General features: G+C 40.4%; 1 protein-coding gene across 7 annotated transcripts in view; it reads left to right on the forward strand.

Moving 5' to 3' along the window:
- The window catches only part of Dync1i1 (dynein cytoplasmic 1 intermediate chain 1), a 303,029-nt gene extending 280,970 nt beyond the window's left edge, over window positions 1–22,059 (forward strand). For all 7 annotated transcript variants that reach the window (XM_052722316.1, XM_052722314.1, XM_052722313.1 and 4 more), the window contains 3 exons: window positions 533–673; window positions 4,742–4,867; window positions 21,364–22,059. In XM_052722316.1, the coding sequence (XP_052578276.1) occupies window positions 533–673; window positions 4,742–4,867; window positions 21,364–21,474 (378 nt within the window). In that variant the 3' untranslated portion in view covers window positions 21,475–22,059. The remainder of the gene's footprint in view (window positions 1–532; window positions 674–4,741; window positions 4,868–21,363) is intronic.
- The last annotated feature ends 5,005 nt before the right edge of the window (window positions 22,060–27,064 follow it).

Here is a 27,064-nt window from a genome sequence, read left to right on the forward strand (position 1 = left end):
TTCCTGGCCTCAAAGGAATCATTAAACCGCGAATTCGGCCTGCAGTAGGACAGGAAGCGGCCGCCGTTGCTGCAGCGACAAGCAGGGACCACGAGGTGGCAGACGTTGCCTTCGGTGCAGAACCAGGGTTCCCAGGGACCGCCCGGGCTTCGGAGCATCCCAGCGGGTCCAAGCCCCTCGGACCACTGCTGGGTTCAGGCTCCCACAGTTTGCACAGCTTGGCCCGGCAAGAATTCCGAGCTAATGGCAGTCGCGTCCACCTGTCTGGAATGTCGCTTACAACCGTGTCTGAAACCGCCTCACTCCGCGGGTCCCGGCCCCGGCCCATTCAGAGTAGCCCCCACCCCCCGGGATTTATTTATGCCACTGGACAGTTGTAGTCACATTAAAGCTCCGGTTCACCTTCTCAAGGACTTTCATCTCGGGAAGTTTTATGACACTTGGTGAATGTGCAAAGTTTTTAATTAGGCTCTCTAGACAGCCCGAGGCGGCGGCAGCGCCACTAAGTCTTCACGGTCTCTCTGCTTTACAGCACAACAAGCCGCTCTACTCCTTTGAAGACAATGCAGACTATGTGTACGATGTCATGTGGTCCCCTGTGCATCCCGCGCTCTTTGCCTGCGTGGACGGGATGGGGCGCTTGGACCTCTGGAACCTCAACAGTGACACTGAGGTGAGCGGCGCAGGCGCCTGGGCCCAGGGCTGGGAGGGGGCACCCGGGACCACTCTGCAGTCTGATTCTTCCTGCATAAACAGCCTTTTGTGGACAGACCTTCCAGTTGCCTCGGGGCTGTGCCCATGGCCCCCCACCCCAGACCCACCCCTCATTTCTTGACTATTGAGAAGGGAACCAGCAGATGCATTGCCCCAAATCCCATGGGGCACTTCATCCTGTGGAACATCTTAGACAATTACTGACGCTGCACACACACACACACACACACACACACACACACACACACACACACATACACACACACTTTTTTTTTAAGGCACAAGGTGTATTCACACCTTTCCCTAAGGGAGAGGACACATAGTATTGAAATAACTTTATTGGCAGACACTTGGAAGAGAAAGCTTTTGTGGATGCTGTTTTTAGATTGGATTATTGAAATGGGGTTACTCTGTCAATGTTGGCTATTTGTACTATTTTCTATTTTGACTCTATAAAAGATGATTCTCTTCACTGCTTTCTGTTTAGATCTACCACTCATTTAATTTTTACCAAGGAAATATTCCTTGTCTACAATATTGAGATCGAAAGCAGTAGTGCCTAACTTTTAACATGTAAACAAAACCCAAGTATTTTTTTAAAGTGGGATTTTAACCATGTCACATTTAAAGTCATTCACAAGTGAAAAAAGTGCCTATTTTTTTAAAAGTTGATAATGAAATGATTATTTTTAAAGTGTCTATCATGTGCTTTGTTCCTTTTTTTCAGACCCTCAAGATTATTGAGGGTCTAAGTCAGAGCCATTGGATTTTTGCTGTTGTTGTTATTGTTGTTGGGAACATGTTACATGAATATTATGTGTCCTAAAATGGCCTCTGCATCATTTCTTGGTTTGGGGTTTGGAGAGCTCTCCATAAATGCAAATATCCAGGTAAAGAGCACATGGTAGGAGGTATATGTCAAGTAAAGCAAGTCTTTTGAAGTGTTTAGAGCAGGAAGCTGTTCGGCCTTTTTAATTAAGGATCCTACAGCTAGAGGACATGAAGGAGGAGCATACATACAAAGCTAGGATTTTTTGTGGGAGGAGGCATGGAAATTTCCTTCAGGTGGTGCTGCATCTGGGTGTCTTTAAGGGCACAGATACCTGTAACTATCACCAAACAGCTACCTTTTGAAAGTATTTCCATTGCAGCCTATTTTTTCCTTTTACCTCCAAGAGCTATGTGACAGGGAAGTTATGTAGTGAAGCATCTTTGAAAATAATCAAAAGGCGTGAGTGAGATGCCCATCATTCGGGATGTTCAAATGTTTATAACGTCATTGCTTTTCATAGTAAAGTGCTATTACCTTACATTGTAATGACTTCCCAAAGTCTCTCATCGCTGTTGATTAAAATCATATTGCTTCTATTTGCTAAGAGAAACTCACCCAAAGCAACCAAAAAAACAAACGCTTTCCAGATTGACTGGGGAGTTTGCTGTATCAGAAGGGAGGCCAAGCTGAGGGGATGTGTGCATGACATCCCGGCTTTAATGCTTACGAAGGGATGGAGTGATCTACACCCTCCTTAGTAACTCCCATCTAACTTTGTCGGTTGCTTTTTTTTTTTTTTTCCCCAGAAAAAGAAAGTGATATCTTGACATTGCCTTCTCTTTCTGTGGGTGTCAAAGAGAGGAACGCAGATGAGTTTTATGGCTAACATTTAGAAACTCAGGGTTGGTCATGCATACAGTTGGGGTTTCTGATGAACATGGTTCTGCTTTCACAGTGATAGTAAAAATACACCAAGTCTGACTCCGACCCAGCACCTCACACTTTGAAATCCCTCCTGGCATTTCCATTTTTGGGCAAGTTGGGTAATATTTTACAGGTATAAATCAGATTAGGAAAAGATTTCTTCAAAAAAAATTGAAGGAGCCTAAATTCCCAGTCTATCTTGTTGTTCTTCAAATTATTCTACTTTAAAACCAAGTTGTCCCTGCTGTGCCTGTGCAAAAATGGCTCCTCGTATTTACCTTTGATGCGAGTGACTTTTACTGCTTAGTAATTTATGCTGAACACATCTTGTGTCTGCAATTAAAATGACTGTTCCTAAAGACATGCAAATACTTAGGAAATCCAAGTTGAAAGTAACACACATGCATAGGGCACGACGAGGATTATTTTAGTCCACATTCACTCACATTTGAACTTTGAATACCTCTTAAATTAATGCAGATTTAATTTGTTCTTCATGGACTCATTGATTTTAGCATATACTATAGACTGTGATAACTGATTTTATTTTTTATATTTTGTTTTTTATAACAGCTATGAAAAGAAAGCATTGTGGATATTGTTTAAAACAGACTTGGGTTTGCTATGTTACTTACATTTCAAGTAAACTAATTCCTTTACAAACACATTAGGCATTCTTTTAACTATATGAGAGGGTCGGGTTTTTTTTTAGTAATTAAATTTTTAGCTGTGTTCATACAAAGATTAAACGTTTTACTCAGCTTTTAGATTATTCAAGGTAAAATCTGATGTTGAACATGGAAAATCCTTTATGATGCTTTTAAGTCACAGTGATAAAAATGAACTCTGAAGGTTCTATTGCTGAATCATGAATTTGTTTTCAGGCGAGCACCACTAATAATAAAGTGTATTGACAGAATTATAGTCTATCTAAATTCACATTGTTTTTATTCTTTGCAAGGTTTGGTTAAAAATTCAGACTCCAGCTTGCACAGCAGGTACCTTTACTGTAGAAATTGGGTATTTAAAAAAAATGAGCTGGGGATTTTCATTTTACATTTTTGTTCACAATTGACATGCAATGATTTAAGCAGGTAAAAAGAATTTTTATTGATTTCAAGATGAAGTTTAAACATAGATTCTTACATATGATGGAGTTTTTATTGCTATTTTAAAGATAGGTATTGGCTCAATAGTTTCATATAAACAGATGGTTTCAATCCTGTGGGCAGCTGAATGCCGGGGTGCTAAGCCACAGTACATGTCATGTTTCCATGTTGGTGAATCGCATTTATTGGGCGCAGGTCTCACACAGTGGCAGGAGATGCTCTCAGTGGCCCTCTTTTAATCATTTCCCCCTTTTTCTTTTAATGTGCACCATTTTCTTTCTTAATGGCATGCTGTCATTCCCTGGCGAGCGATCTTGTAGAAGACCAGGAGCTCTAAGCAGTTAGAAAGGGCCAACCTTGAAGACAGGGGTGCACACACTGAAGAAGAGGGGTTGATTCCCTCCAAACCCTTCCTCCACACACTGAGGCTCTCGCAGTAAATAAGTAAATAACTGCAGGTTCTATTTCAGCGCTGCTGGTTCACTGTAACCGTGATTATTAGCCCAGTCATCAATGCTTCTGGATTTCCAGTGTTTATTAAAGGCACATACACATAGATAGCTACATTTTAAGAGGGTGTCACCGGCTGGGCAGTGCCGAAGTGATGGACCATTCTCCTATCTGTCTTGGTATTGCTGCCTGGAGAGGGAATACAAGGAGGAAAGAGGAGAATGGAAGCTCCTTCAGGCTTCCTACCTGTGCACTTCTTTCCTCCTGACCATCCGCTCCCTGGTGAGCTTGGTAAATGGGCTAATATCAGTGCATATATATGCTGACATTTTCATGAAGACTCGCGTTATTTGAGGGATTGACTGCTTCCCCTGGTACCCTTGCCTTTTGTAGATCCTCAGTCCTAGTAAACACAAAAGTCTTTTCCCCTTGACATATCCCGCACAATCTAATGGTCAAGCATCGCATGTAGCTGTCATGCCTATGTGCTGGACAGACACTTGCCGAACTTCGGACAGATATACCTGTCACTGGCTACCTTGACTGTGGGAAAGAATGTCCCTGCTTCCCTTTCTTTTTGGTGTCTCTCCTTTCTCCCCCTCAAGTCAGTGAAGCGTATGATTCTAGAACAATGAGTTTCGTTCACTCTTGTGCAGGGGATGGATGTGGCTTCCTGCACAGGAAGGCAGTTGTGACTCATGGAGAAACACACCACTATAGATTAGTATGTTTAAATTCATATTCCTTTTTGTGTCGACAACCCCTTTGGCAGGTGCCAACAGCAAGTGTGGCCATTGAGGGGGCGTCAGCCCTAAACCGTGTTCGTTGGGCACAAGGTGGCAAAGAAGTTGCTGTGGGAGACTCAGAAGGCCGTATTTGGATCTACGATGTTGGAGAGGTACATATTTGGAGTGTTCTGTTTTGTTTTGTTTTATTGTTTTCTTTGGGGAGAAGAAACTGGCTTGTGTATCCACTTTAAAGACCTACCAAAATTATTAGCAAGACTTTCTGGGCCACAAGAACCCTCTCAATGGCGTTTGCAAATTTCCATTGACTTCAGTGGGAGTTTGTTAACACCTCCTTGGGGCCTAATTTGGCCTTTGTCTCCATGCTCAGGATGCTTTAGTTAATGATCTGGACCCCTCCTATTTGTGCTATGGAAACCCAGCTTAACAGACTGAAGTACGACAAAGCACACTAAAGCTTGCCAAACTCATAATGTTAAGATTGAAATTGGAATTTGCCATTTACTCTGAGAAAGTCGAGTCGTAGTTAGTGTGCTGAATCAAAATCACAGCCCTTAAGGTCACCACTGCCAATTAAGAAGGCTGAGATTAATCAAATTTTATATCATTTATGACATTACCATGTGAGATTGCTGCCTCTTCTGGTATGTCTTATTATATGACATGTAAAGTACAGTGAATAACATGGGATATATCAATGTGAAAAATAATGCATCCTTTACTCTGAAAAATCTTGAATTTGTGGCCTATCTTTACTTTTCCATTATATGTATAGAAACATATATATATATATATATATATATATATGTATGTATGTATGTATGTTTTCTCTCACTTCTTGAGAAAGTGTTGAAAAAAAACCCTTGATTTCTGGTGAGGTTAAGGATTTTGTTTTTGTTTTCCCTTAAAGACAAAGAAAATACAGGAAAAACAAGTAAGCGTGTTGTATAAAGTTACTTAGGCATGATTTGAATCTAACATTTGCATTCCAAAGAGAAAACAGACCACATTTGTATGCACAGTGTCCTAGGCCTCGGAAGTTCTCTGTGACTACCTGGTGGACTAGCTTAGCTGATCGTACTGAGAAAGGTTCCCCACGGTCTCACCAATCAGCATCCTGGGACTTCGACAATCCCAGATGGTTTGTTCAGCAGTAGAACTTTTGATGGCACATTATATAATGTGGTGTTCTATGGTTGATTATGTTGAAACAAGCTAGATGGTATTTTCAGATTTCAGCTGGGCATAGAAACTGAATAACTTTAGAGATGGAGCTTTCTATCCTAGTACGCAAATGCCTAAGTAAAACATTTAAGCATCTCTTGCTTGTCCTGTATTTAGACTCTCTTCCCTGCCATGGTTATTCCTGATTGCCACAAGTTAAGACATGCAAAATGGCGGAGACTCTCAACACTGGCCTACATGGTGAAGATCCAGATGGCCAGGTGCCCCACAGCTTGGAGTCTGGGAGAGAGACTGACATTTGAGTCAGAAATAGTTATTATCCGTGGCTTCCTAGTCATATTTTCTACCACGAGGATTCTTCATGTTTGGTATACTTTTTCATGGTCTTCACCTAAATAAAACTAAGCAACAAAACAAATATTCATTATTGAACTGTTTCCCAAAACATAAAAAAGCAAGCAAAGGACAATTTTAACAAACAAGGTTTCTTTTTCTCTCTCTTACTTTCGTGTCTTTTCTTTTTTCTTTCTTGTTAACAACTGTTATTTGGGGAGAAAAATAAAGGTGGGAAAATATCCAAAAATAGCAGAAGAGAGATGAAATATTAACTCTCTGTCTCCCTCAAATGCATACTGTCCATTAGCTCTTTTTAGGTAGTGCACATTAGTTGTTTTATTCTTTTGGTCTAGCTAGCATAATAATCTGGTTTATTTTATAACGGCCTCCTGAAGGGCCCCCACGCTTACAGAAATATTACATAGGTATGTGGACACATCCCGGATAAGAAAAGAAAAACAACAACAACAGAGTAACATAGACATAATTTTCTGCAGTAAGATCCATTGGTAGTTTATGGCTAGAATGACGGGACCGTGACTCTGTCTGGGGAGTGTGTGTGATTTTATAGAAGTTGCTTCGGCTGATATGGCTGCTCGACTCCTTGCTAGGGCACTATCATCATCTCTAAACTGTGAAGTGTTGTTATGCCCATGCCTGCTATCACACTGCAGGTCAGGCTGGTTTTCATTTTTGTATTATTGCCCTTGCTTTTCTAAGTGATATTACAGACTACAGAAATGTCTGCCGCTATAGGCCAGTCTCGCCTATTGTCTGGAGTCTAGACAGGCTATAGAAAAATCTCTGGGACATATAATAGGCCAAACAATTTGTAGGGTTGTTTATCCTTACAAATTCACTACTAGGAGAGGAAAGGGGAATATACCATTTTATTGAGCGTAGGTAATGTTACAATCTTTCAGCCCTTCTCGGAATGAGTGAAAACCAGGCTAGGCTTCAGCACTTGAACAATTCTCTCTGTATTGTTTGATCATACACAAAGCAGTGGTTAGCTCAGACTTAACAACGTCACTTAGACTAACTATCATTTTTTCCTAAGTGTTTCTGCAAAGCATCTTATATTTTTTCCGAGGTGAAGGGTCCTTTCTGTTTCTCCTTGCTGACCTCTGTAAGCTTGCTTTGAATCTTTGAAGACCACAACTGTTGAGGCACCGAGGACTGACGGGAAAGATGGACTCTTACAGTTGAGGCCCGGCTGAAGCTCACTTCTAAGAAATGGTAGCTACGTCCTGGGCAACCGCTGCTGTTGTTGTAATGACTGTTATATTGTTCCCCAGCCTGGAACTGACAGAGCATCACTGTCCTTAGGATGCAGGAATATGTTCCAAACAGTGCCCTGGCAGCCATCTAACGCTCCTCCACGGCAGAAAGCCACCTGGGGAACTTTCAAGACAAGCTGGCCCGTTGAGAATTAGAGGTCAAATCCAAAGCTGGTACATGGCTGATGAGAGGAAGAGAGCCTGAGCAGGAAGCAATTTAAATAGAACAAGTAGAGAGGAAGAAGAAAACTATATGGCATTGAGAACCAAGCTGTCGGTAGGTTGTGCTACCATGATCAGCTTTCCAAATCAGTCCTCTGGTCCTCATTAAAGTTGAATTCCTCAACAGGGTCATGCTAGCCTTTGGAAAGCCTTGATGGAAAAAGACAAAACATTTCTAGATAACTCTTAAAATGCAGTCTGTTCGAGAATGTAAATGGCAGTTTCCAGAATGCTCAATGCTGATCAGCTTGCCTCGAGACCTCAGTAAACTGAAGAGGTGTCTGTCTGTGAGAAGCCCTCTTGCATCCCTCCTCCACTGCTGATTTGCCCGAGACCTCTCTAAGACAGGAAGAGACGGCTAGTGTGAAGATCTTATTCTACGCGTGCCCCAGGCTCCTCTGGTGTGGGACTTGTACAGTGTCCCAGGGCCCTGCGCTTTGGAGCCCTGAGCCGAGCTGAATGTTCTATTGCCATTGTCTTGCAGTCGGTAAACAAAGCTGTAGGCAAGATGCTTCATAGTTTCATTTCGTAATGGCCGCGGCGTGTTCCGTAGCCTGTTCTGTGCCCAAGGAAACTGACCATAAGACAAATCAGAAATAAAACATTTGGCTTTGACCCAGATCATTGGAAAAAAGAAAGGGAAATCTCTAGAAATGTGACCAAATAGAGTGCATGCTATGTAATTCTATTACCTACACCTTACAATATAAGGTCCTAGATTATAAACCTCACAAGGTGCATAAGGGGAGTGCTTAAACAAAGGTAGAGTCCTATGACACCTCCTCACAACCTCATTCCATCCTATCATCATTTTAGTTTGAAGCACAATATTTTTTGGAAAGATTTCTGTAATGCCTGCTTTATCAGGTGAAGCAGGGTAGGACGGGCGCCGCTGTAAGAAACTTCCTGGGCACACAGTTGGAGACCTCTCCACTGGAGTCCAGGTAAAACCTTAGGGCAGAGAGGGACTCTGGTGTCACCAGTTGCTAGCAATCATCTGCCTCCTCTGTCCCAGCTGAGGCTGCAGCTGCTGTGGGGAGTCCCAGCACAGAGCCCCAATGATCACGTCCTTCTCTGTTACATAGTACAATTATCCTTCGTGACTCTTCTGATGATAACAGTGGCTTGAATCCAGATTTACTGATGCAACTTATTAGGAACTTGCGAAGAGGTAAACAGAGAGTTGTATATGAGCTCACGGAAATCAACAGGTTGAATTTATCCACTCCCTCTTTCTTTACTTTGTGTTACATTTAAAAGGCTAAAGTATGAGTGATATCTCAGGGCCTGGAACTCAGGAAGTACAACGTAAAACAGTCATGTTTTCAGGCAGGCGACTTGACGCTGTGTTTGTATAGCATACATTTTTGCTTATTTAATTTCAGCATTGTATCTGGAAATCTGCTGCACATATTTATTTTCACAGATAGGGGCCTATTTCCTTCTCAGAGCAGGTGTTTAACTTCCATTAGCATAAATAGAAGCTATGCAAAGTGTAAGACAAAGAGCCCCCTTTTTATTATTTGGTTGTGATTTTTATTCTATTTGTGTTTTCAAAAATCACTTAAGTAGAAAGTGGTTGCATGGATCATTTAAAATTTCTGAAATCTAAAATACAGGAGCTGGAGAGATGGCTCAGCAGTTAAGAACCCTTGCTGCTCTTCCAGAGGACCCCAGTTCAGTTCTGAGTACCCACATCAGACTCCTTACAACTGCCTGTAACTCTGACTCCAGGGCATCTGACACCCTCTCCAGGCCTCTTAGAGAACTGCACACACACATACATGTAAATAAAATTTAAAAGTTCGATTTTTTTTTTTTTTTAATGAGCCTAGCCTTTGACTATGGTTTGAGAAATCTCCACACTACCAGATGGGATCACTCTGGCACTCTAGGGTCTCATTCAATTAATTAGAACACGAGTAAAATAACAAGTCATAAATTAAGCCTAAATACAGCCTTAGATGTGTTTATATTAGAATATACTCATAAAAATCTGTTGAGAACTGCTGGAGTTTTTCTTTTTTTCCAAATGATATGTGAACACACTTAGTTTAAAGATTTAAAACTAAAAATTACTTAGCTACCATAGTTCCTTTACTGACTAGCAGACTTTTCTACATATGTCTGTATAACTGACTTTCACTGCGCATGGGCTAATATATATAGAATTCTTCACGTCCTCATGATTGATAGTCAGCACATCTACCTGTCTCTCCTGAAGATGTGTTTTCTGGAAAGCCTGCGACCATTGTTAATGCTTCAGTGCAGTCTCACGGATGCGCCTGTCACAAATATCCCCTAACAACTATGTTGGCTGTTTATCTGAACTAGTTAGGATGCTGTTTGCAGCTCTGCTTTTCAAAGAAGCAGTTTATCTTCCACCTCCTATTATTTCTTTTTCCATTAACCTCTTCCAGGGAAGATTTTGTTTTCAGTTGTGATAAATACATGCAGCTTTCAAATCCCTGATTATATTTTTACACTACGCAGATGACAAAATTTCAAAATCATTTTCAGCTTAAAGTAGGATTTGCAAAATAAAATGATCACCTAAAAGCTGTGATTTATGAGAAGGGTAAATCTTATCACCCTAGCTGTGTTTGTCTGGCCCGTTGACCAATTAGTAAATAGAAGCATACATAAATCTTTAAATTTAAATGCTTAACTTTGGTGACATTACAAATAATTCATTTGATATGACTACTTACAATAATTTGTAATAATATTGAATTATTACAAATTTCAATAAAAGTAATACATTCGTCAATATATTTAAATGCATTGAAAAGTTCTTGAGAAGGAAAATGCAGTTGAATATGTATATCAAATGTTATTGCTAAAAGAATAAATAAAATTAAATAAAAGAATAAAAAGTGTGATTTTTAAGTGTCGGTTTGAATATTTTAAAATGGAAGTGAAAAAGTAGATTCAAAAGTAGATTCAGAATCCCAAAAGGAAAAATGACCAATGCTATAAACTTTAAAATAGTGACCAAGGTGTTACATGTAAGAATTATTTTTTTTTAAAAAATGCCTCCAGGGCATAGGATATATCTCAGTGGCTGAGCGCTTAGAAAGAAAAAAACAAAAACATTGTTTTCAACTTTCACACAGCCAGTAAGAATAAGAATAATAAAAAGACAATCCGGGAGCTGTTCCTCTTGAAGTTAGTCAGAAATAGCATTTAGTATAGTAAAATCTGGTAGACAGACGTGCCAGAAGTTGAGCAGGGCTTGAGTGACGGCGAGTCAACAGAGTATATTTATACATTTCTTTTCCAGTGGATTATACGAAGCAGTAATTGTTTGCTCTTAGCCGTTTCCAGTAGGACAGGGTGTACGTTATTCTCAAAAGAAGCACAGGTCTTTGTATAAATAACTGCTCTCCTTGGGAATTGGGTAGACAGAACATCAAATAAAAAGTTAAACTAAAACCTGGGTGTTAATTCAAACAAGAGTTTCCTCACGACCGAGACTGTGTATGAAGTTAGCCGTGGGGTGACTCTTGTCCTCTAGCTCAGGCAGAGCTTGGGTGACGGCTCAGCTTTGGCAGTTTCCAGAAGAGCAAGGCAGAGCTGGCGTCACTTAGCAACATCTGGTCATGACCGTCCGAGGCACTGGTGTTTCTCATTAAGAAAGTGTGCCTGCTTCAACTTGCTAGACTCTCGACGGCCCTCGCAAGGACTGCCTTCTTTGATGGAGAAACAATTTTAGATTCTTTAGCTGATACGAAATGCTTCCTTTGGTTTTTCCCTTCACCACGAAACCTGAAAAGACAGGGACCATTTCTTCCGTGGTACCAAGCACCCAGATAAAGGCTGACAATCTAAAGACCAAGTTTTCTTAGAAGCATCTACGCATTTGATAACACAGACAAACATTGGGATTTGCGGTTGAACTTTTGAGATCTCCCATAAATTTTTTAGTATCAAAGCCACAGAGCCATGCAATGACGTCAAAGAACACAAAAGCATATTTGCGTGGCAAATTGGTGATACTAATAAACATAATTATAGAAAAGCAGCCATTCTGAATTAATACATTAATTCAGTTCTTTGTTATAATAAGTTACATTAATTTAAAAATAATTTGAGTAAAATGTATAATTATAATTTTAGTATTAACTTGATTTCTTCTGAGGAAAGTGTTTAATTTAAGAAAGAAAAGAAAAGGCACTATTTCCAATTCCAATTAATGTTATAATTACTCATTTTCTAGTCTGTGTGGTAGCAGCAACTTCCATTTGGTAATTATATATGTAAAAGACCATAATCATGATTAAATTAATTACTATATAAATAGTGTGCTTATTGAGGTAGCATCAGTTTATGAAAATGGACTTATGGTATTAATATCTTTTCAGGCACATTTTTTTCAAAATTGATACAAAAATATTTATGACTTTTATGTGTTATGAATGGTTGGTTAAATGAAAAGAAAGCCCTAATGTCTAATTTTATGAGAGCCAAATTCGAGAGTGCACATCAGTTTTCAATATCACTGTAGTGGTAAATGACCTATGAACATATACCTCCTGAAACAAAAGGCAGCTTGGACAAGTAGCCATCTTCATAATTCTTCTGTGGTTCCACACTGTTGTATTCAATGGCTGTTTGGATTCTGAAGCAATTGTTAGTGTGTTAAACTTATTATGGTAGACAAATTCTATTAGTTTTATAATTTCAAAACTGTTAGATTTTGTCTCAAGAAAAAGTATCAATGACAACAGATGCTTCAAATCGCACCTTACAAAAGCCCAGGATAAAGTTGTCCCCTGCAGGGAATAGAGATTTATACTGCTCTGTAAAGGAACTGAGTGAACTCTGTGTGTGTGTGTGTGTGTGTGTGTGTGTGTGTGTGTGTGTGTGTGTGTGTGTTGTCAGTGGTATATCTAAAATGTAATATGAAAACAAATATTTGCTTATGTGTGTTTATAAATGTTTATATATCACATGGGTTGGACTTGAAAAGGGAGGAAGAATGATTGGATGATTTTATTCCATTGCCAAGGAAGGTTTACATGAGTTTCTAGAATATCAGCTATCACAACATCTTTTACTTTAAATTTTTTACTTAAAATACATTAATTATATATCATGTGATTAATATCCAGCCTTCTACTATTGTAGAAATAATCTGTGTGAGTGGCCCATTCCTAAACTCTTTCTCCTGATGACAAGGTAGTCATTTCCCGATATTTATTCTTATTGATCTTGGCATTAAGCTCCCTTGGGTAGAAATGGAACAACTTCTAGTATCTATTATCATAAAGACTAGACAACTTTTTGACCTCAAAAGAAATCCTGTTAGCAACCCTCATTTGGCTATCAAATTTATCTGCAAAGTTTTTATGACCTTTGAAGTACATAGAAGCATCCAAAGATATGTCCTTGTCTGTTAGAGCAGGCTAACCAGGTCCAACACTGTGGCTGTCACCTAACAGGAATTCAATAAATACAGGTGAATGAATGAATGATTCCTGGTGTGAAATTTTGGGGAAAATTAAGCAAAAGCATAATTGTACAAAGCATTCAGAATGCAGCTTCCAAATCGAGTGTAGTCTGGTAGACACAGAAAAGTTAACTGTATTGGCACAGAAAAGGATATTTAGAAGGGACCATTTGTCCTTCCTCCCAATCATTGTCCTGGTCTTCCTCCTGTGCTTTTAAAAGTGAGTGGTTGACGACCAGTGCCATGAAAGCATAATAGTTGATTCAAACAGTTGTCAAACCGCCGGAAAAATGCTTCCTTTTCATTGTGCTTTTTTTGGACACTATAGATATGATAAATCATGAACTGCATTATAAAAATACCTCTTTTATGCCCAAACATTCAGTAGGAGGAAATGACATTTCTTTTATTACCTTGGTAAATGTTTTTAAGGTGTTTAGCGACAAGCTTTCTTTTTGTCAAAACTGCTTAGATTCAGTGGTTGCTAGGAATTTACTTGAAAACCTATAGTCAATAATATCAGGGGAAAGAGGGCTGCATGGTTAGTCAGCTAATGTGGAGAGACTTGACGAGCACTCCCTTTCTCGTCTCCTGCCTCTTTCTTGATCTTTTGTACTATGGAAAGGGAGGCAATTGGAGTTTAGAAAGTTTGTTTTCCATCATCACACATCAGCTATTGTCTCCAGCACTTTCTCCTCTTTGGGGCTGAGAAATGGATTGTCCCCAACAGTAGACAAAATAACAACACGCAGCCATTTCAGAAGACAGGAGCCTGGTGTGATTTCAATACACGTGCAAACAAGGGCATCTTCACGACTTGGGGAATTCGCTCTCTCTTCTCCAGCTGTTGGTTGGGTTGCTTTTGTTTTCTCCACAGACAAAAACCTCCCGATTTCAGTAGCAGATTTGCTTACATGCTAAACTTTACCATGAAGAATATTTGTAACTTCATTTCTCAAGACGAGTGCTTCAGTTGTCTATTTCCTCCAGTAGTTACTGGCCTCCTGGAATGGATGGTAACTAGCACCTTAGCTGTTTCTATTCGCTTTGCCTCTTACCTCCTGCTTTCATTTCTCACATTAATTAGGTGGCAATGGATTATTTTTTTTTTAAGTGTTGCTCTGAGAAACATGTGGTAAAAAGAAACCATCTGTTTGAAGATAGAAGGGAAGGAGCTTTTGGCAAATGGGTCTCCAAGCTTCTGGGCAGTTGAGTAGGCAGAGGAAAAGAGAGTCAAACACAGATACCCCCAGTGAGGACAAGGTTAGAAAGCAAGTAACCTTCCTAGCAATCTTAACCTCTTGACTGGCTGGTAATAGCAGTCTACAGCACAGATGTGAGTGTGCCCTGCTTTCCTGACTTCTCGGAAGCTTCTCCAAAGACTCAGTTATCACAGTCTGTCTGTGGCAATGCTTTCGCATATCTTTGCCCCATGTAGCTGCATCCTAGTATGGGATTCTAGTCCGTAGTTCTAGCCATTGTTGACAGTGGTGTGGGCCTTGCCTCTCCGTGAATTAAACACAGCGGAGCTGCATTTATGTGAAGCGGGTCTGCCTAGCTGCTCCAAGGCGGCTGTTTCAGAGCCCATGACCTCCCACTTTGCTGCCATCTGTGTGTGTGGTAAAGGGAATTGTCCTAAAAAATATAGGCTTTCGCTGAACACAAATGCATATTTGCATGCCAGTGGGTTAACATTCTCCTAAATTTGGGTGCCATTAATAACTGTGTTGGGGGCTTGTTTTGTTTTAACCTCTTGAGTACAGGGAGGTTGAACTGTCGCTCTGTAGAAACGTACATAAGCTTCCCTGGTTCCTGTAGATGCACAAAAAATAATGTGCATTCAAATGAAAAGGTCTCATTTGTACAATATCTTCTTAGCAGAAAACTTCCACGTTGATGGTAACACAGAAGAAGAAACTGTTCTTGTGTCTGTTCAGAATCGGTGGTTAATGTAACAGTCCCATGATTGTTTAAAATAACTCCATTTAATTGAAAGATTACAAAGATACTGATGAACCACACGTCCACAAACTGTTAATCTGGGAACCTAGAGACCTCCTCTCTTAGTTTGTGTGCCGTGATTAATGGAACTGAGAAACTTAATTGTGATTATGGAATATTTTTCTAATCTCTTAATTATCCAAGGTTTTTAAACCCTGCCTTTGTAAGTAGTGCCTGGGATATATTTTATCATAAAAATATTCATAGGTAGAAGTTATTGCGGCTAGTTAATGAAGTATAGAAATGATCCTTTACTGGAGCTATTTAAAATCAGCTGCTAGGGACCATAAATCCTTAGAATTTACTGAAAAATGAGGGAGATTTACCTGGGGACTGTTGAGAGCGGTTAGCTCTGTGCTTATAAAAAGGGACACATGAATGATATTTGTGTGTTTAACCCTGATTATAAATAGTCACTTGATTTTTATAACAACATGTTCAGCAATAATCAAGCCTTACAACTTAAGGTTAAAAAAAAATGTAGAATCCTACTGCAGAAAATACTGTAACACAAAACAAATAGCTGCATTGGAATGCATTGGTCATGTGTGAAAAATGAAAATAATGGTGGTGTGGTGGGGCGAGAATATTAGTATAGATAGCCAGCAGCAATCCATATATTTTAAATTTAATTTTTGATGATAATAAAAAATTACTCTTACAAAAATTCTCTTATGAGCTGACAACTCTCTTTCCTTCCATTTAGCGCATGAAAGATAAGCACTGTTTTTAAAAGAAGTAACTCTTTAGGAAGTCATCGGTGTGAATTTCAGAGAAACAAAATATGCTTTAAAATAAACTAACACATGCAGTTCTAGGTAGGCGAAGAAAAATGGGAGAAAGAGAAGAGGAAAAAAGAAAAAAAAGAAAAATTAGAAGACAAGAAAATAAACGAGAATGAAAAGTAAGAGTCATCATTTAACTGGGGTTTACAAAGGGCCAAGCACTGTGTTCACTGTGTTTTTGTCTTACTCTCCTTCCTATCAGTCATGAGACACACTCTCAAATTTCCTTCATGCAAATAAGGGAGATCAGAGAAGTTGCCTAAGGACACACCCCAAAAAGTGACAATCTGGGAAAGAAAGCATGATTTAGGCACTCTCTCTGGTGGATGAGAGCCAATCCTGGCTTTCTGTCCGATTCTAACTGCTCTCCAGTCTGTGTCTCCCTATCCTGCAAGGTACCCAAGATGCCCAGGCATGTCACCCCGTGGTCAGACCACTGAGTCTCGGAGGATCACGGGGGTGGGGTTTGGGGGGTGGGGGGAGATGAGTCTGCAGGGGTGAACCACTCAGCCAGAGAGAGGGTCAGATGCCTGACCCAGGGACAGAGGTAGCAGGGGTGTGGAAGAAGCTAAAATTACCCACGTACGTGATTTCTTTATCCCGCACTTTTCACGCGTTTGCGTTTGCTCTTTGCTGGTGACCTTTTGTCTCCTAAGAATCTTCGATTACAGTCTTCAGAATCTTTTAGTAGCTGACTCAAAACTCATCACCTGCCTGCCTCTCTACCACGGAGGCCTGGCACTTTTAGAGTCTGAGGTCTCACCTGCCCCACGTGCACCTGGGAAAGGACTTAAGCAAACTGTCTAGCTCCTTCATTTCCCTTTTCCATGGGGTAGAAACATGTCTTTTAATGTTCTTACAGCAGTCGGCACTCATTCTTCAAGAGAAAAACAGTCCTCAGAAAAATACTGAAGAACTGATGTCATCATGTATGCTACTTTTCGACTTAGGGACCTGTTCCATCTGAGTGACCACTGACAGTCTGACTGTTCCATGCTGTCCTCAGTCCCTCTTAGCTCAGATTACCTTTCATATCCTGTCCATGTCTCTGGTGATAAATGGTCAGATGTCCCCATCCTCATTTGACAATTGAGGCAATGAGAGGTTAAGTGCCTGGCCATTGGCAGTAACTGAAATAAGAATAAGCCTTGAGTGTCCTGGCCAAATCTGAGGTTTATTTTCCCTTTTCCTTAAGGCCAAATTGCTACCTCAATAACTACCTTTGGCCTTCAGTCCCTTGGCTGTAAAAACAGGGTTATTCCGTATCTATAAAAGGGGGGGTGCTTTTAGAGCTGAGATTTTATTGTCTTAGAAATCAGAGTTCTCGATGCTTACGGCATTCAAATGCTTTATTCACTTGCCCAAAAATTAGGCAGCCGTTATCTGTCAGGATGGACTGCCTATGGTAAGCTCTGCTCTGAGACACAGTGGGAAAATATGAGTCACCCCTGACCTTCTGTGTGACTCCGGCAGACAAAGCTGAAGCAGAAAACGTTTCCAGATCCGAGCTGGTTCAGCAGCAGTAGTTTTGAAAAGGCCTTTCTGACATTGCTTTCATTTCACTACACATGCTTTTTCTCCCTGTCACCTCGCATGTATTTTTAATTGATCAGAATTATTATCACCATTAGAAATATAAATATGTTTCCCATCATAATGTAATTTTCTTTTGAGATCTGGTATCACGATGTAGCCCAGGCTCTCCTAGGGTTCACTATGTAGACCAGACAGGCCTCCAACTCAGAGATGTGCCTGCCTCTGCCTTCCAAGTGCTAGCGTTAAAAGAATGTGCCACCACACCATGCAATAAGTGGAAATTCTTAAAAATTACTAGAAACAGTTATTTGCAAGGGGCAAGGAAGCAGTGCATGGATGCTCAGATTCTCTGAATGAAGCCATGGTGTCAGCATTTGTCACAGCTACATGTGTGACAGGGAGACATTACTTACTCTAAGGACACACTTCTCATATTATTCCATTTCTGAACACCAGTAAAGTTTAAAAAAATCTATGCCAGTATTCACCTGTTCTAACCAAAAACAGCATTAATTTTCACCTCCATTTCCTGTTCATCGTATTTCAAAAGGGTTCTCACTGGATCTCCAGTTCCAGTGCAGGGCCTGGCATGGTGTACATGCTGATTGCATTTTGGTAAATTCACGCACAAGTTAGGACAAAGAGCAGTATCATTCTTTAATAAGAACAAAGCCTTTTCCTAACTAATGAATAAGGTGCAGTCAGAAAGGTTCCAGTGCATTTACGCCCTCACACCTCCTTCTCGCTCTTTCTGACTGAGAACACCATCGGAGAAGGATCGGGAACCGGCAAGGTTGAGAGGGACAGCTCTGTCCAAGCAGATTTTATTTGCAGTCATCGATGTAAACTGACAAAGAGTGTAAGACACCTGTTTGGTCTCACCTACAAGTAATTCAAATGCCAAAAGATATTAGTTCCAGTGTGGAACTGGCCTGTGAATGTACATTCACACATTGGAGCTGAGATTGTACTTAGAGTGTTTCCTGATGTGATGCTTAATTCTAAACATGGAGCTGGCAGTCTGCTGTGTACCTTCTCCATCTCACAGTGCATTCACATTGGGTTATTTTTACAGTCAGCTAGATGAAAAGGCATCATAGCATGAGGTAGGGAAAGTGACTTCAAGTTTCTAGAAGCAATTGTGTTTCTAGCATGTTCTGTTCCAGAATTTGGCGTGAACAAAGCAAATTAATATTTCTGCAAGATGTGTGGTATATTAGGGAGGAAAACACTCGACAGAATAAATTGGGTTTTTTTAAAAGCTTGGTGTGTGTGTGTGTGTGTATGTGTGTGTGTGATATTACATAAAACAGTAGCATATCAGGAAGAGGACAAAATCTGATTGAATATTATAAAAATGCCTGTGAAGTTTAATCTGCAAATTCAAATGTCCTTGAGGATAAATCTTCCTATTTAAAATCATGCTTTGGAATTAAGATGTTAAATGTTAGTCTTATCTCCATGAAAGAGGCCAAACACTTTAATTGCTAGGATAATTTTCTTTAGTAGAAACATTCAGGTTTGATAAAATTTATCTTGTAAACATTTCATGTGTGGTTTTATATAGCATACATGATTGTCAATTTATTCTCGACTGCGTCTGGCCACTCTTCGAGCTAGGTGTTCTATAATCTCAACAAAGGTCATTGCTTAAGTCTCACCAGTACTAACTACTCCATGAAACAATGTGAGTGCATTTACCTAGTTTCTTGTTCTGGTGTATAGATCCTGTACAGTGCTGTCAATAAAACGTTACAAAGGTCAACACAGGTGAACTTGCTTTCACTGCCTGAAACAGCAGTGTAGTCTTCTGTTTGTGAGACATCCTCGTCTGCTTGTGAGCAATATGCTGTTGGATTGGGGAAGATATTTTTCCAAGCCTTTAAAGTCATGCAAAGGTGTGAGGTCTTTAGCTTTATGTCTCTCTTAGCTTTATTTTGTGAGGAAAAGTTAGTGTTTTTCTGACTGAGTTTCTGTCTCCTCAGGCTTTCCTTTCATGGTTCTTTTTGGAAGCATTTTGTCAGGCACTGGGAGAGGGGCAGGAAAAATGGACCTATTCTTTCACATAAATGGTACCAATCCTCTTGCAGGCTTATGCTTTTGGTTAGCTATTTTGAATCTTTTATTTTGGGGGTACCGTTTCCCCAGGGCAGCATTATGTAAAATTGAAGACAAAAATGAAGAACTATAAGAGAAGTGCTCACCATAAGGAAAGTGGTCTGAGCTGAGGGGTAACGATGTCATCCGATATTACTGTGAATGTGTGTCATTGCTGCAAGAGAAATTTAGATTCATTTCCGTAACTAGGCAAGTATTTCGATTTCACTACTCCAAAACTTACTCATAGTTTTGAATGAAAACTCTCATTGGAGAGGCATTTCTGATAATAAACTGGAGCGCTTCCCCACCTGTACATCATTTCCAGAATTACATTCTTGAAACATTTGGCCTTAGTAGTAGAACTCATTTAAAGTCACACTTGACAGAATGGCACTGCCACTCTCTAGTAAGTTTTTTTGGGGGTGGGGGGCGGGACAGAGAGTATCTGAGACTATGATTTCCTGTAATAAAAAATTTAAGGCTCTAATCATCTAGTTGTGTTTAGTGGGTAATTTTCTAGCTATTGATATAATTTAAATGCTTAGATTTCTCTTCTTCCTCTTTTTTATTTTACTTTCAATAATGTATATTGATTGAGGTGATTGTGTTCCTAATGTATATGGAATATATGGATACTGTGTATAGTCCTAGTATGTAGATGGATTGATTGATCGTACCATTTTACATGGTGAAACTCCAAGAAAATGACTGTAATGTCTAAATCAATTTTATTGTATCTGAACTTCTTCAGAGTTCTACTCAAAGCAACTTTTCATCTTAAAAAATATGTTTTCCTGTTTCAAACCCTTTTTTGTTATCTTTAAACATCTCATTTTTGGATGCTATGTGTGAAATCATAATCTTTCAGTGCAGCTAAAAAAATTCATCTGCCAAATTTCTACCAAGGGTGTGTTAATTCCTTTTCATTGAATTGTACACACCGGAAGACAATATTTCAGAAGTTTTATAGATCTCCCCTTTTGGCAAATCAATATAGCATATTAATTCAGTACTGAAATCAGATAACATTGGAAAAGGTACTTGGTGGCTATGTAGCCTTGGTAGGATTTTTCCCCCTATGCCTCATTTCCCCACCCCTCCTTCGATAACATGGAAATATTTTGTTCCATACATAGGATAAATTTACCCCACCTACGACTGCTGTGAGGAATGAGTTAATACATGGAATGTACTTAGAACAGAACACTTAGTCAATGTTAGTTAGTAGTGCAGTTCGTCATAGCCATCATCACACAGGTCCTGCTGGAAATGCTCAAGTGTGACCTCATAGTAGGAAAATTTCTGTGCATATGTAAGCTATTCTTTCTCCATGTATATTGACTCATTAATGGCATTTTAGAAAACAGATCGATAGCTTCGACTAGAAAGAAAATGCCACAGTTATTCAGAAACCGTGGTTAATAATGTAGTTTTTATTTGCTGAGCTCACCGTAGGACCTAAGAACAAAGAACTCTCCCTTACTATGAGGGCTTTAACGTGGCCACTGGGATTGTTTGGTTAATACACATTTTAAAAGTTTTATACATTCCGTGAGTGATGTCCTTTCTAAGAGAAAAAAAAAACAAACAAACAAACTATAGGTTAAGCGCCACACTTCAGGTCCTCCTTGGTTCACAGAGTATTTGGTTTCCTTTGCATTCTTTTGTGAGGAGCGGCCGTTCCAACACCAAGGCATGTAAGATGCAAGGGGTTATCTTGCTTATCGTTTCTCCACTGATTTGCTTTGCAGCTGGCGGTTCCCCACAATGATGAATGGACGCGATTTGCCAGGACCCTGGTGGAGATCCGTGCCAACCGGGCTGACAGCGAGGAGGAAGGCGCTGTTGAGTTAGCTGCATAGATGTGAGAGGAGCCTGCCGCTCCACCCTCCCACCCCCCAGCCTCCGTGGCCCTCCTATGCTTCCATGATAGAACTCAGAGTCTGCAGTCAAGGCCTCCGTGCTGTGTTTGGTGTCCTTTCAAGTATCAGTGTCTCTGTGGCATTTTAGGGGCCATGTTGTGCAGTGTCATCCCATATACTCCACATGTACCTACTCACCCAACGTCCGCCCCAGCATTTCTATCTCTGTGTCTCTGTCTCAAAAACAAAAGGGGGAGGGAACCCTTAGGGGTTTAGTTGTTGCCTTTTAACTACTTGGTAGCTGTGTTTAATAGCTGGAAACCTCTGGTTGAATTTGTGCTTACATGTACTTCTGGCATAGTCCTATTAAATCCATATGAAGCCAGATATGATTGGGTGCAGATGTGGCGTGCCTCGTGATATGGTACAGGGCCAAAGACTCGAGATGTGGTGTTTTACATGGTGACTCACATTATGAATGGATTTACTACAAGAACATTGCTGCTCCTTATTTATTGTAACGTGCTGCATGGAACATATTTATTTGAAAGCATTAAAATAAACGATCTTAGAGCATGTGCGTAATGAGAGGACTGTATTTTCTCTGCTGCTGCTGAGGTTACGTTAAGTTCCAAATAACAATTACAGTATGCCAGTTCCACTGAGAACACGGAGTCTTTAGAGGTTTGTTGCAGTGAACGGAATGAATTTTAATGCCTATTATTTCTAGGTACTTTAACAATATTTCAAATATAGTTGGCCATTGATACTTATCATTCAAGCTAGCACAACCCTACAAAAGTCTGTGGTTCCTAAATATGACACCAGTATTGCCAATAAAATGTTCCAAACCAGGTCTGTATCGCTGTGAGTAAATGTTTTGCTTAGCAGAAACCTGACATGAACTTTGCTTTGACAAGGGGTTGGAGAAATGCGTGAGGACCATGGTAAAAGATTGAACATTTTAGGCAGCCAGGCTGGTAGGCTTAAATCAAGGCTCTTCATTTTATCTTTATAAGGCTACATGTATGTATTACTTGTTTTTTTTTTTAATTGTTGTTTGTTTGGTTTTTAGGAGGTAGACACTCCCTTGCCTCTGTCACCAAAGCCACCAAGTCTTAAAAACAATGTTAAATGGTAGAATAAGAAAGGCCAGGTTGAGATAAACAAATGCCATACGTTCTACAAATGTGTATTTTTAAATTCACACTAGAAGATATGTTAATTACTATTAAACTAGAGAGTGTGCCTATAAACAGCTTTAATCATTCTTTTCAAGGGTTATTTCATTGCTAGAGAGTAAAAATAAATTGTAGTTAAATCATTTTAAAAAATTGTCAATAGGCTCTTGATATTTTAGGAAGAAAACTTCCATCAACACATTCTTGGTAGTGATTCCTTAAACTAATATATAGATAGATAGATAGATATACATATATATATATACATTTTTAAGTTATAATATATTTTCCTCCAAGTGCTCTATAGTACCTACATAATTAAATTCCCTTACAAGCAGAAATTAACATTTTATAGATTAAAAATGAATGTCTTCATATATGTGTATCTAAACTCAGTGGATAGAAGTATTGAAGAAAAACGTCTGAAAATTCCAGCAAATTTCCTGATCTTTTTGTTTTGTTTTTTGGGGGTGGTGGGGTGATGGAGGGGTGTTGAGACAAGGTTTCTCTGTGTGTAGCCTTGGGTGTCCTGGAACTATCTTTGCAGACCAGGCTAGTCTCAAACTCAGAGATCCGCCTGCCTCTGTTTCCTGAGTGCTGGGATTAAAGATGTGTGCCACCACTACCTGGCTACAAATTTTCTGTTTCATTAAAGGAGAACGTTCTAATTAACTTTAGGTTATGAAAATATTTCAATAGGCCTTTTGCTTATGCAAAGCTATGCCAAAATACCATTATGATAATGTGATGAGGTACAAGACAAAAAAAGTATCTAAAAAAATATTGTTGTATAATCTGGTGACTTGAGTTCCATCAGGACTCATATGGTGGAAGGAGAGACCTGACCCCCACAAGTTCTCTTCTCACCTCCACACTCCCACACACGTATGCATGCATGCAAATAATACATGGAAACATTTTTAAGTCTAAAAGCAATCTAGTAACAAAAATATTGGAAAAGAGTTCTTGGGCACACACTAAGCTGTCATTAAGAGTAAATCAAAGCCCGTGTGTTGTGATTAAAGAAAAATCTCAATGTTTCCATGACATGAGAAGCCTGTGTAAAGCACAGTCAGAGTCACTTCTGGAAAGGCCATTGGGTGGTGCATGTTAAAGTCCCTTATTGATCCCCTGAGACAGCCAGCCTCTGTACAGTCCTCACATCTTGGCCCTCAGACCCTGTGATGAGTTTGTACTGACCTCACATAACTGATAGAGTAAGGGGACATTATGAGAAGAATAATACTCATGTCTGGATTTTGCCTCACATCTATGAGAATATGTTGTAATCCAAAGTGCTAGGTTGGGGATGATAGCACACACCTTTAATCCCAGCTACTTCAGTGAACTGGTTTGGAACCTTCAACCCTTCCAGTGGTTAGGAGCATACTGAGATATCCCCTCCAAAGGAAAGAAGAAACTGCTGATATATAGAACTCACAACACATAGAAGAAAGCCCAGCACCTGGTAAGCTATTTGAGGCTCTGAAGCCAACACATTCTGTATCCTGTAATCCACGGCTGGGGGAAATCAGGGCTTTTGGTGGACATAGAATGGGAGTGGACTTTGCTATAGCTCTGAATGGCAGTACAAGGAGCTGGAAGATTGGGTAATACAGCTGCAGAAGTTAGGATGCAAGTATCAATGGTGAGGAGAGACAGTATGGAACTTTTGGAATAGCATTTATCATCAGTTTTGGAATAGCATCTGTCATCAGTATCCCATCCCATAGAAAAGGATTCTGTTGTCATAGGATATGGACATGCCATGCATTTCGCTGCCCCACTATAAGGTGAGCTGTGTCAGCCCTACAGAAACACCGTTAGACAGACCTAGAAGCCACTTGTAATATAGAAATTGTGGCCAGAATCAAAGAATTTGAGTAAGTAGCATAAACAAGTAGCCTAGGAGCCCAATGTTGCCCAACAGAATTTTAGCAGTGCCCCTTGCCCGCATTGGCATGCCCAGTCATATGTGGGGGTGGGGCAGGTTCTGTATGACCAGGAGGAGGAGAAAGAAACACATCAGAGTTGGAGCCTGGTGTACATACAGGTTGACTCAATTTGGGGGATAAAAGTTAGACATGGAGGACAGCCACATTAGAGCCATCTTCTGGAGTGACTTTGAAAGGCAGTGCTGAGAAAAAATTCTTTTCACAGATCAGAGATTTGAGCTGCACAACCAGTCATCCGCAAACATGAATGTATGGGGGCCGTTTCCACACGCAAACCACTCTGAGTGGGTGGTGAAAGGGCCAGAAGTGAGCCCACGTGCCCACTGCCAGCCCACCTCAGCTCTGCAGTTTTGCAGAAGCCACCACCCCCTCACCTTTCACCTCTTCCATCACTTTTCATAAGAGCTGAGCAGATGATGTTGCCCAAACGCTGAAGCCATCAGAGCACAGTGAGAAGATGCAACCCTTAGAGTGGTCCATCCGCTAGATGATTTGACTTTGACCTTCCATGTTAGTTACTTTTCTCCTTGCTCTGATGAGACACCTGACCAACGCTACCCAGGGAAAGATTTATTTTGGCTCGCGGTTTAAGAGACACAGTCCATGATGGGGGCAGCATGGCAGCAGAAGTGTGCTGTGACTGGTCACATAATCTGAAGCCAGGAGCAAAGAGTGGACAGGAAACGGGGCAGGCTATACAAGCTCAAGGCTAGTTCCGCTGCCCACCTCCTCCAGAGCCTCTCCCCACTCCAAAATAGCACCACCAGATGATGACCAAGTGTCCAAAATCGTGAACATCTGGGGGACATCTCATAATCAAACCATGTCCTCTGTGGTCTTATCCCTGAGTACTCTAAGCTTTATTAACCCACTCAAGCTGCATAGGTCTCTTTACTCTTCCAGTCATGTGACCAATCACAGAGCCTCTGCAGTAGCTGTTGAGAACACTGAATTCATAAATCCTCATGCATACATTCTGAAGTTCCACCCTTTAATTAAGTTCGTTCTTCTGACTGACTGATTTTTCAATTAAGTTTTTAATCCGTGAGAGCAGCAAGTCCCTTGGGGCCTAAGGTCACCGTCAATATGAAAAGCTATATTCTAGAAGAGCAATACCAGCAAAAATAATAAAACACACCTGCCACTTCTCATCACAGAATTAAATGAAAAAAGTATGGTTTTTACATTTTAGTGCATAAACTAAATGCACAAACCTTAAGGGTTCATTCATCAACTTTTTTGTTTTTAAAGATTATTACAATATTTATTTTTATTTCATGAGTGTTTGCCTACATATATCTATATGTACCATGTGAACACCTGGTACCTACAGAGGCCAGAAGAGACCCACACCTGCCTATTACATGCTATTACATGTGCTTCTGTGGGATTGCCATGATTTCTCCTTTATCTCTGAAGAATGATTTTTATCAGAAATGGAACTTTCATTGACAGATTTTTTTTCTTCCTTCCAGTATTTGAACTATCTCAGGCAAAGCTGGGGAGATGGCTCATTTGGTAAAGTGCCTACTGCATGAGTGTTGAGGAAGTGAGTTTGAACCCCCAGAACTCATGGGAAGCTGGGCAAGGTGGTACATGATTCCAGGACTCGACAGGGAGGTAGGAAGCCGTGACAGGAGAAACCTTGTAAGTTCACAGGTCAGCTAACCTGGCATAGCAGAGAAGAACAACAAAATGGAGTAAGCAGGACTGTCCAGTGATCTCCACACACATACCTGTAATCACAACCACCAACACACAAGCGCGCGCACACACACACACACACACACACACACACACACACACACACACACACACACACACTGTTTTGCTTGACTACATTATTTATAACTGCTGTCTTAATAGTTTTGATGCTAGTTCCACAACTCTCTTTTTTTGGAGTGGGGGGCTTTCTATTTCATTTTTCATTTTGTTGTGGCATTTTTGTCTTTACAACTTTAAGAGTTATTTTATTCTTTTTTGGAATGGCTTTTCTGTTCTGACAGTTAATACTTGGAATCGGTGAACTCCCTAGGAGGCTCACTTTGTGGTTTTACTCCAAGCAATCCAACACGGCCAGCAGCCTAGTTGCCCTGCTCATCAGACACTCTTCAGAGGACTCTACTTGGGGAGCTGCATAGGCTGAAGACCTTCCTGTGGCTTTCAGAGCAGAAATTCTCTCTCCCCAGGCAGCTCCAAAGTCTTCATTCATTCTCGGCTTCAGGTATTTCCTCCTTAGTCTTGCAAAGGTTCTTTTTACAGATGGCTGGGTTGGTACTTCACCCGAAGCAGGAGACACCTCTGTAATGGCCACTGCTGCCTCTAGGTGATGTCAGTTCCTTCTGATGGCTTCTTCGTCCTACAACCCCCAGCTAACTCAGTCTCTCTGACTTCTCGATGTTCAGTCTGGGGACACAGCTGGGGTCTCTGGAGTCTCCTACTTTGCACAGCGGA

The sequence above is a fragment of the Peromyscus californicus genome, unplaced genomic scaffold (genome assembly GCF_007827085.1).
Source record: "Peromyscus californicus insignis strain IS unplaced genomic scaffold, ASM782708v3 Scaffold_6__1_contigs__length_162567912, whole genome shotgun sequence".
Lineage (NCBI taxonomy): Eukaryota > Metazoa > Chordata > Mammalia > Rodentia > Cricetidae > Peromyscus > Peromyscus californicus.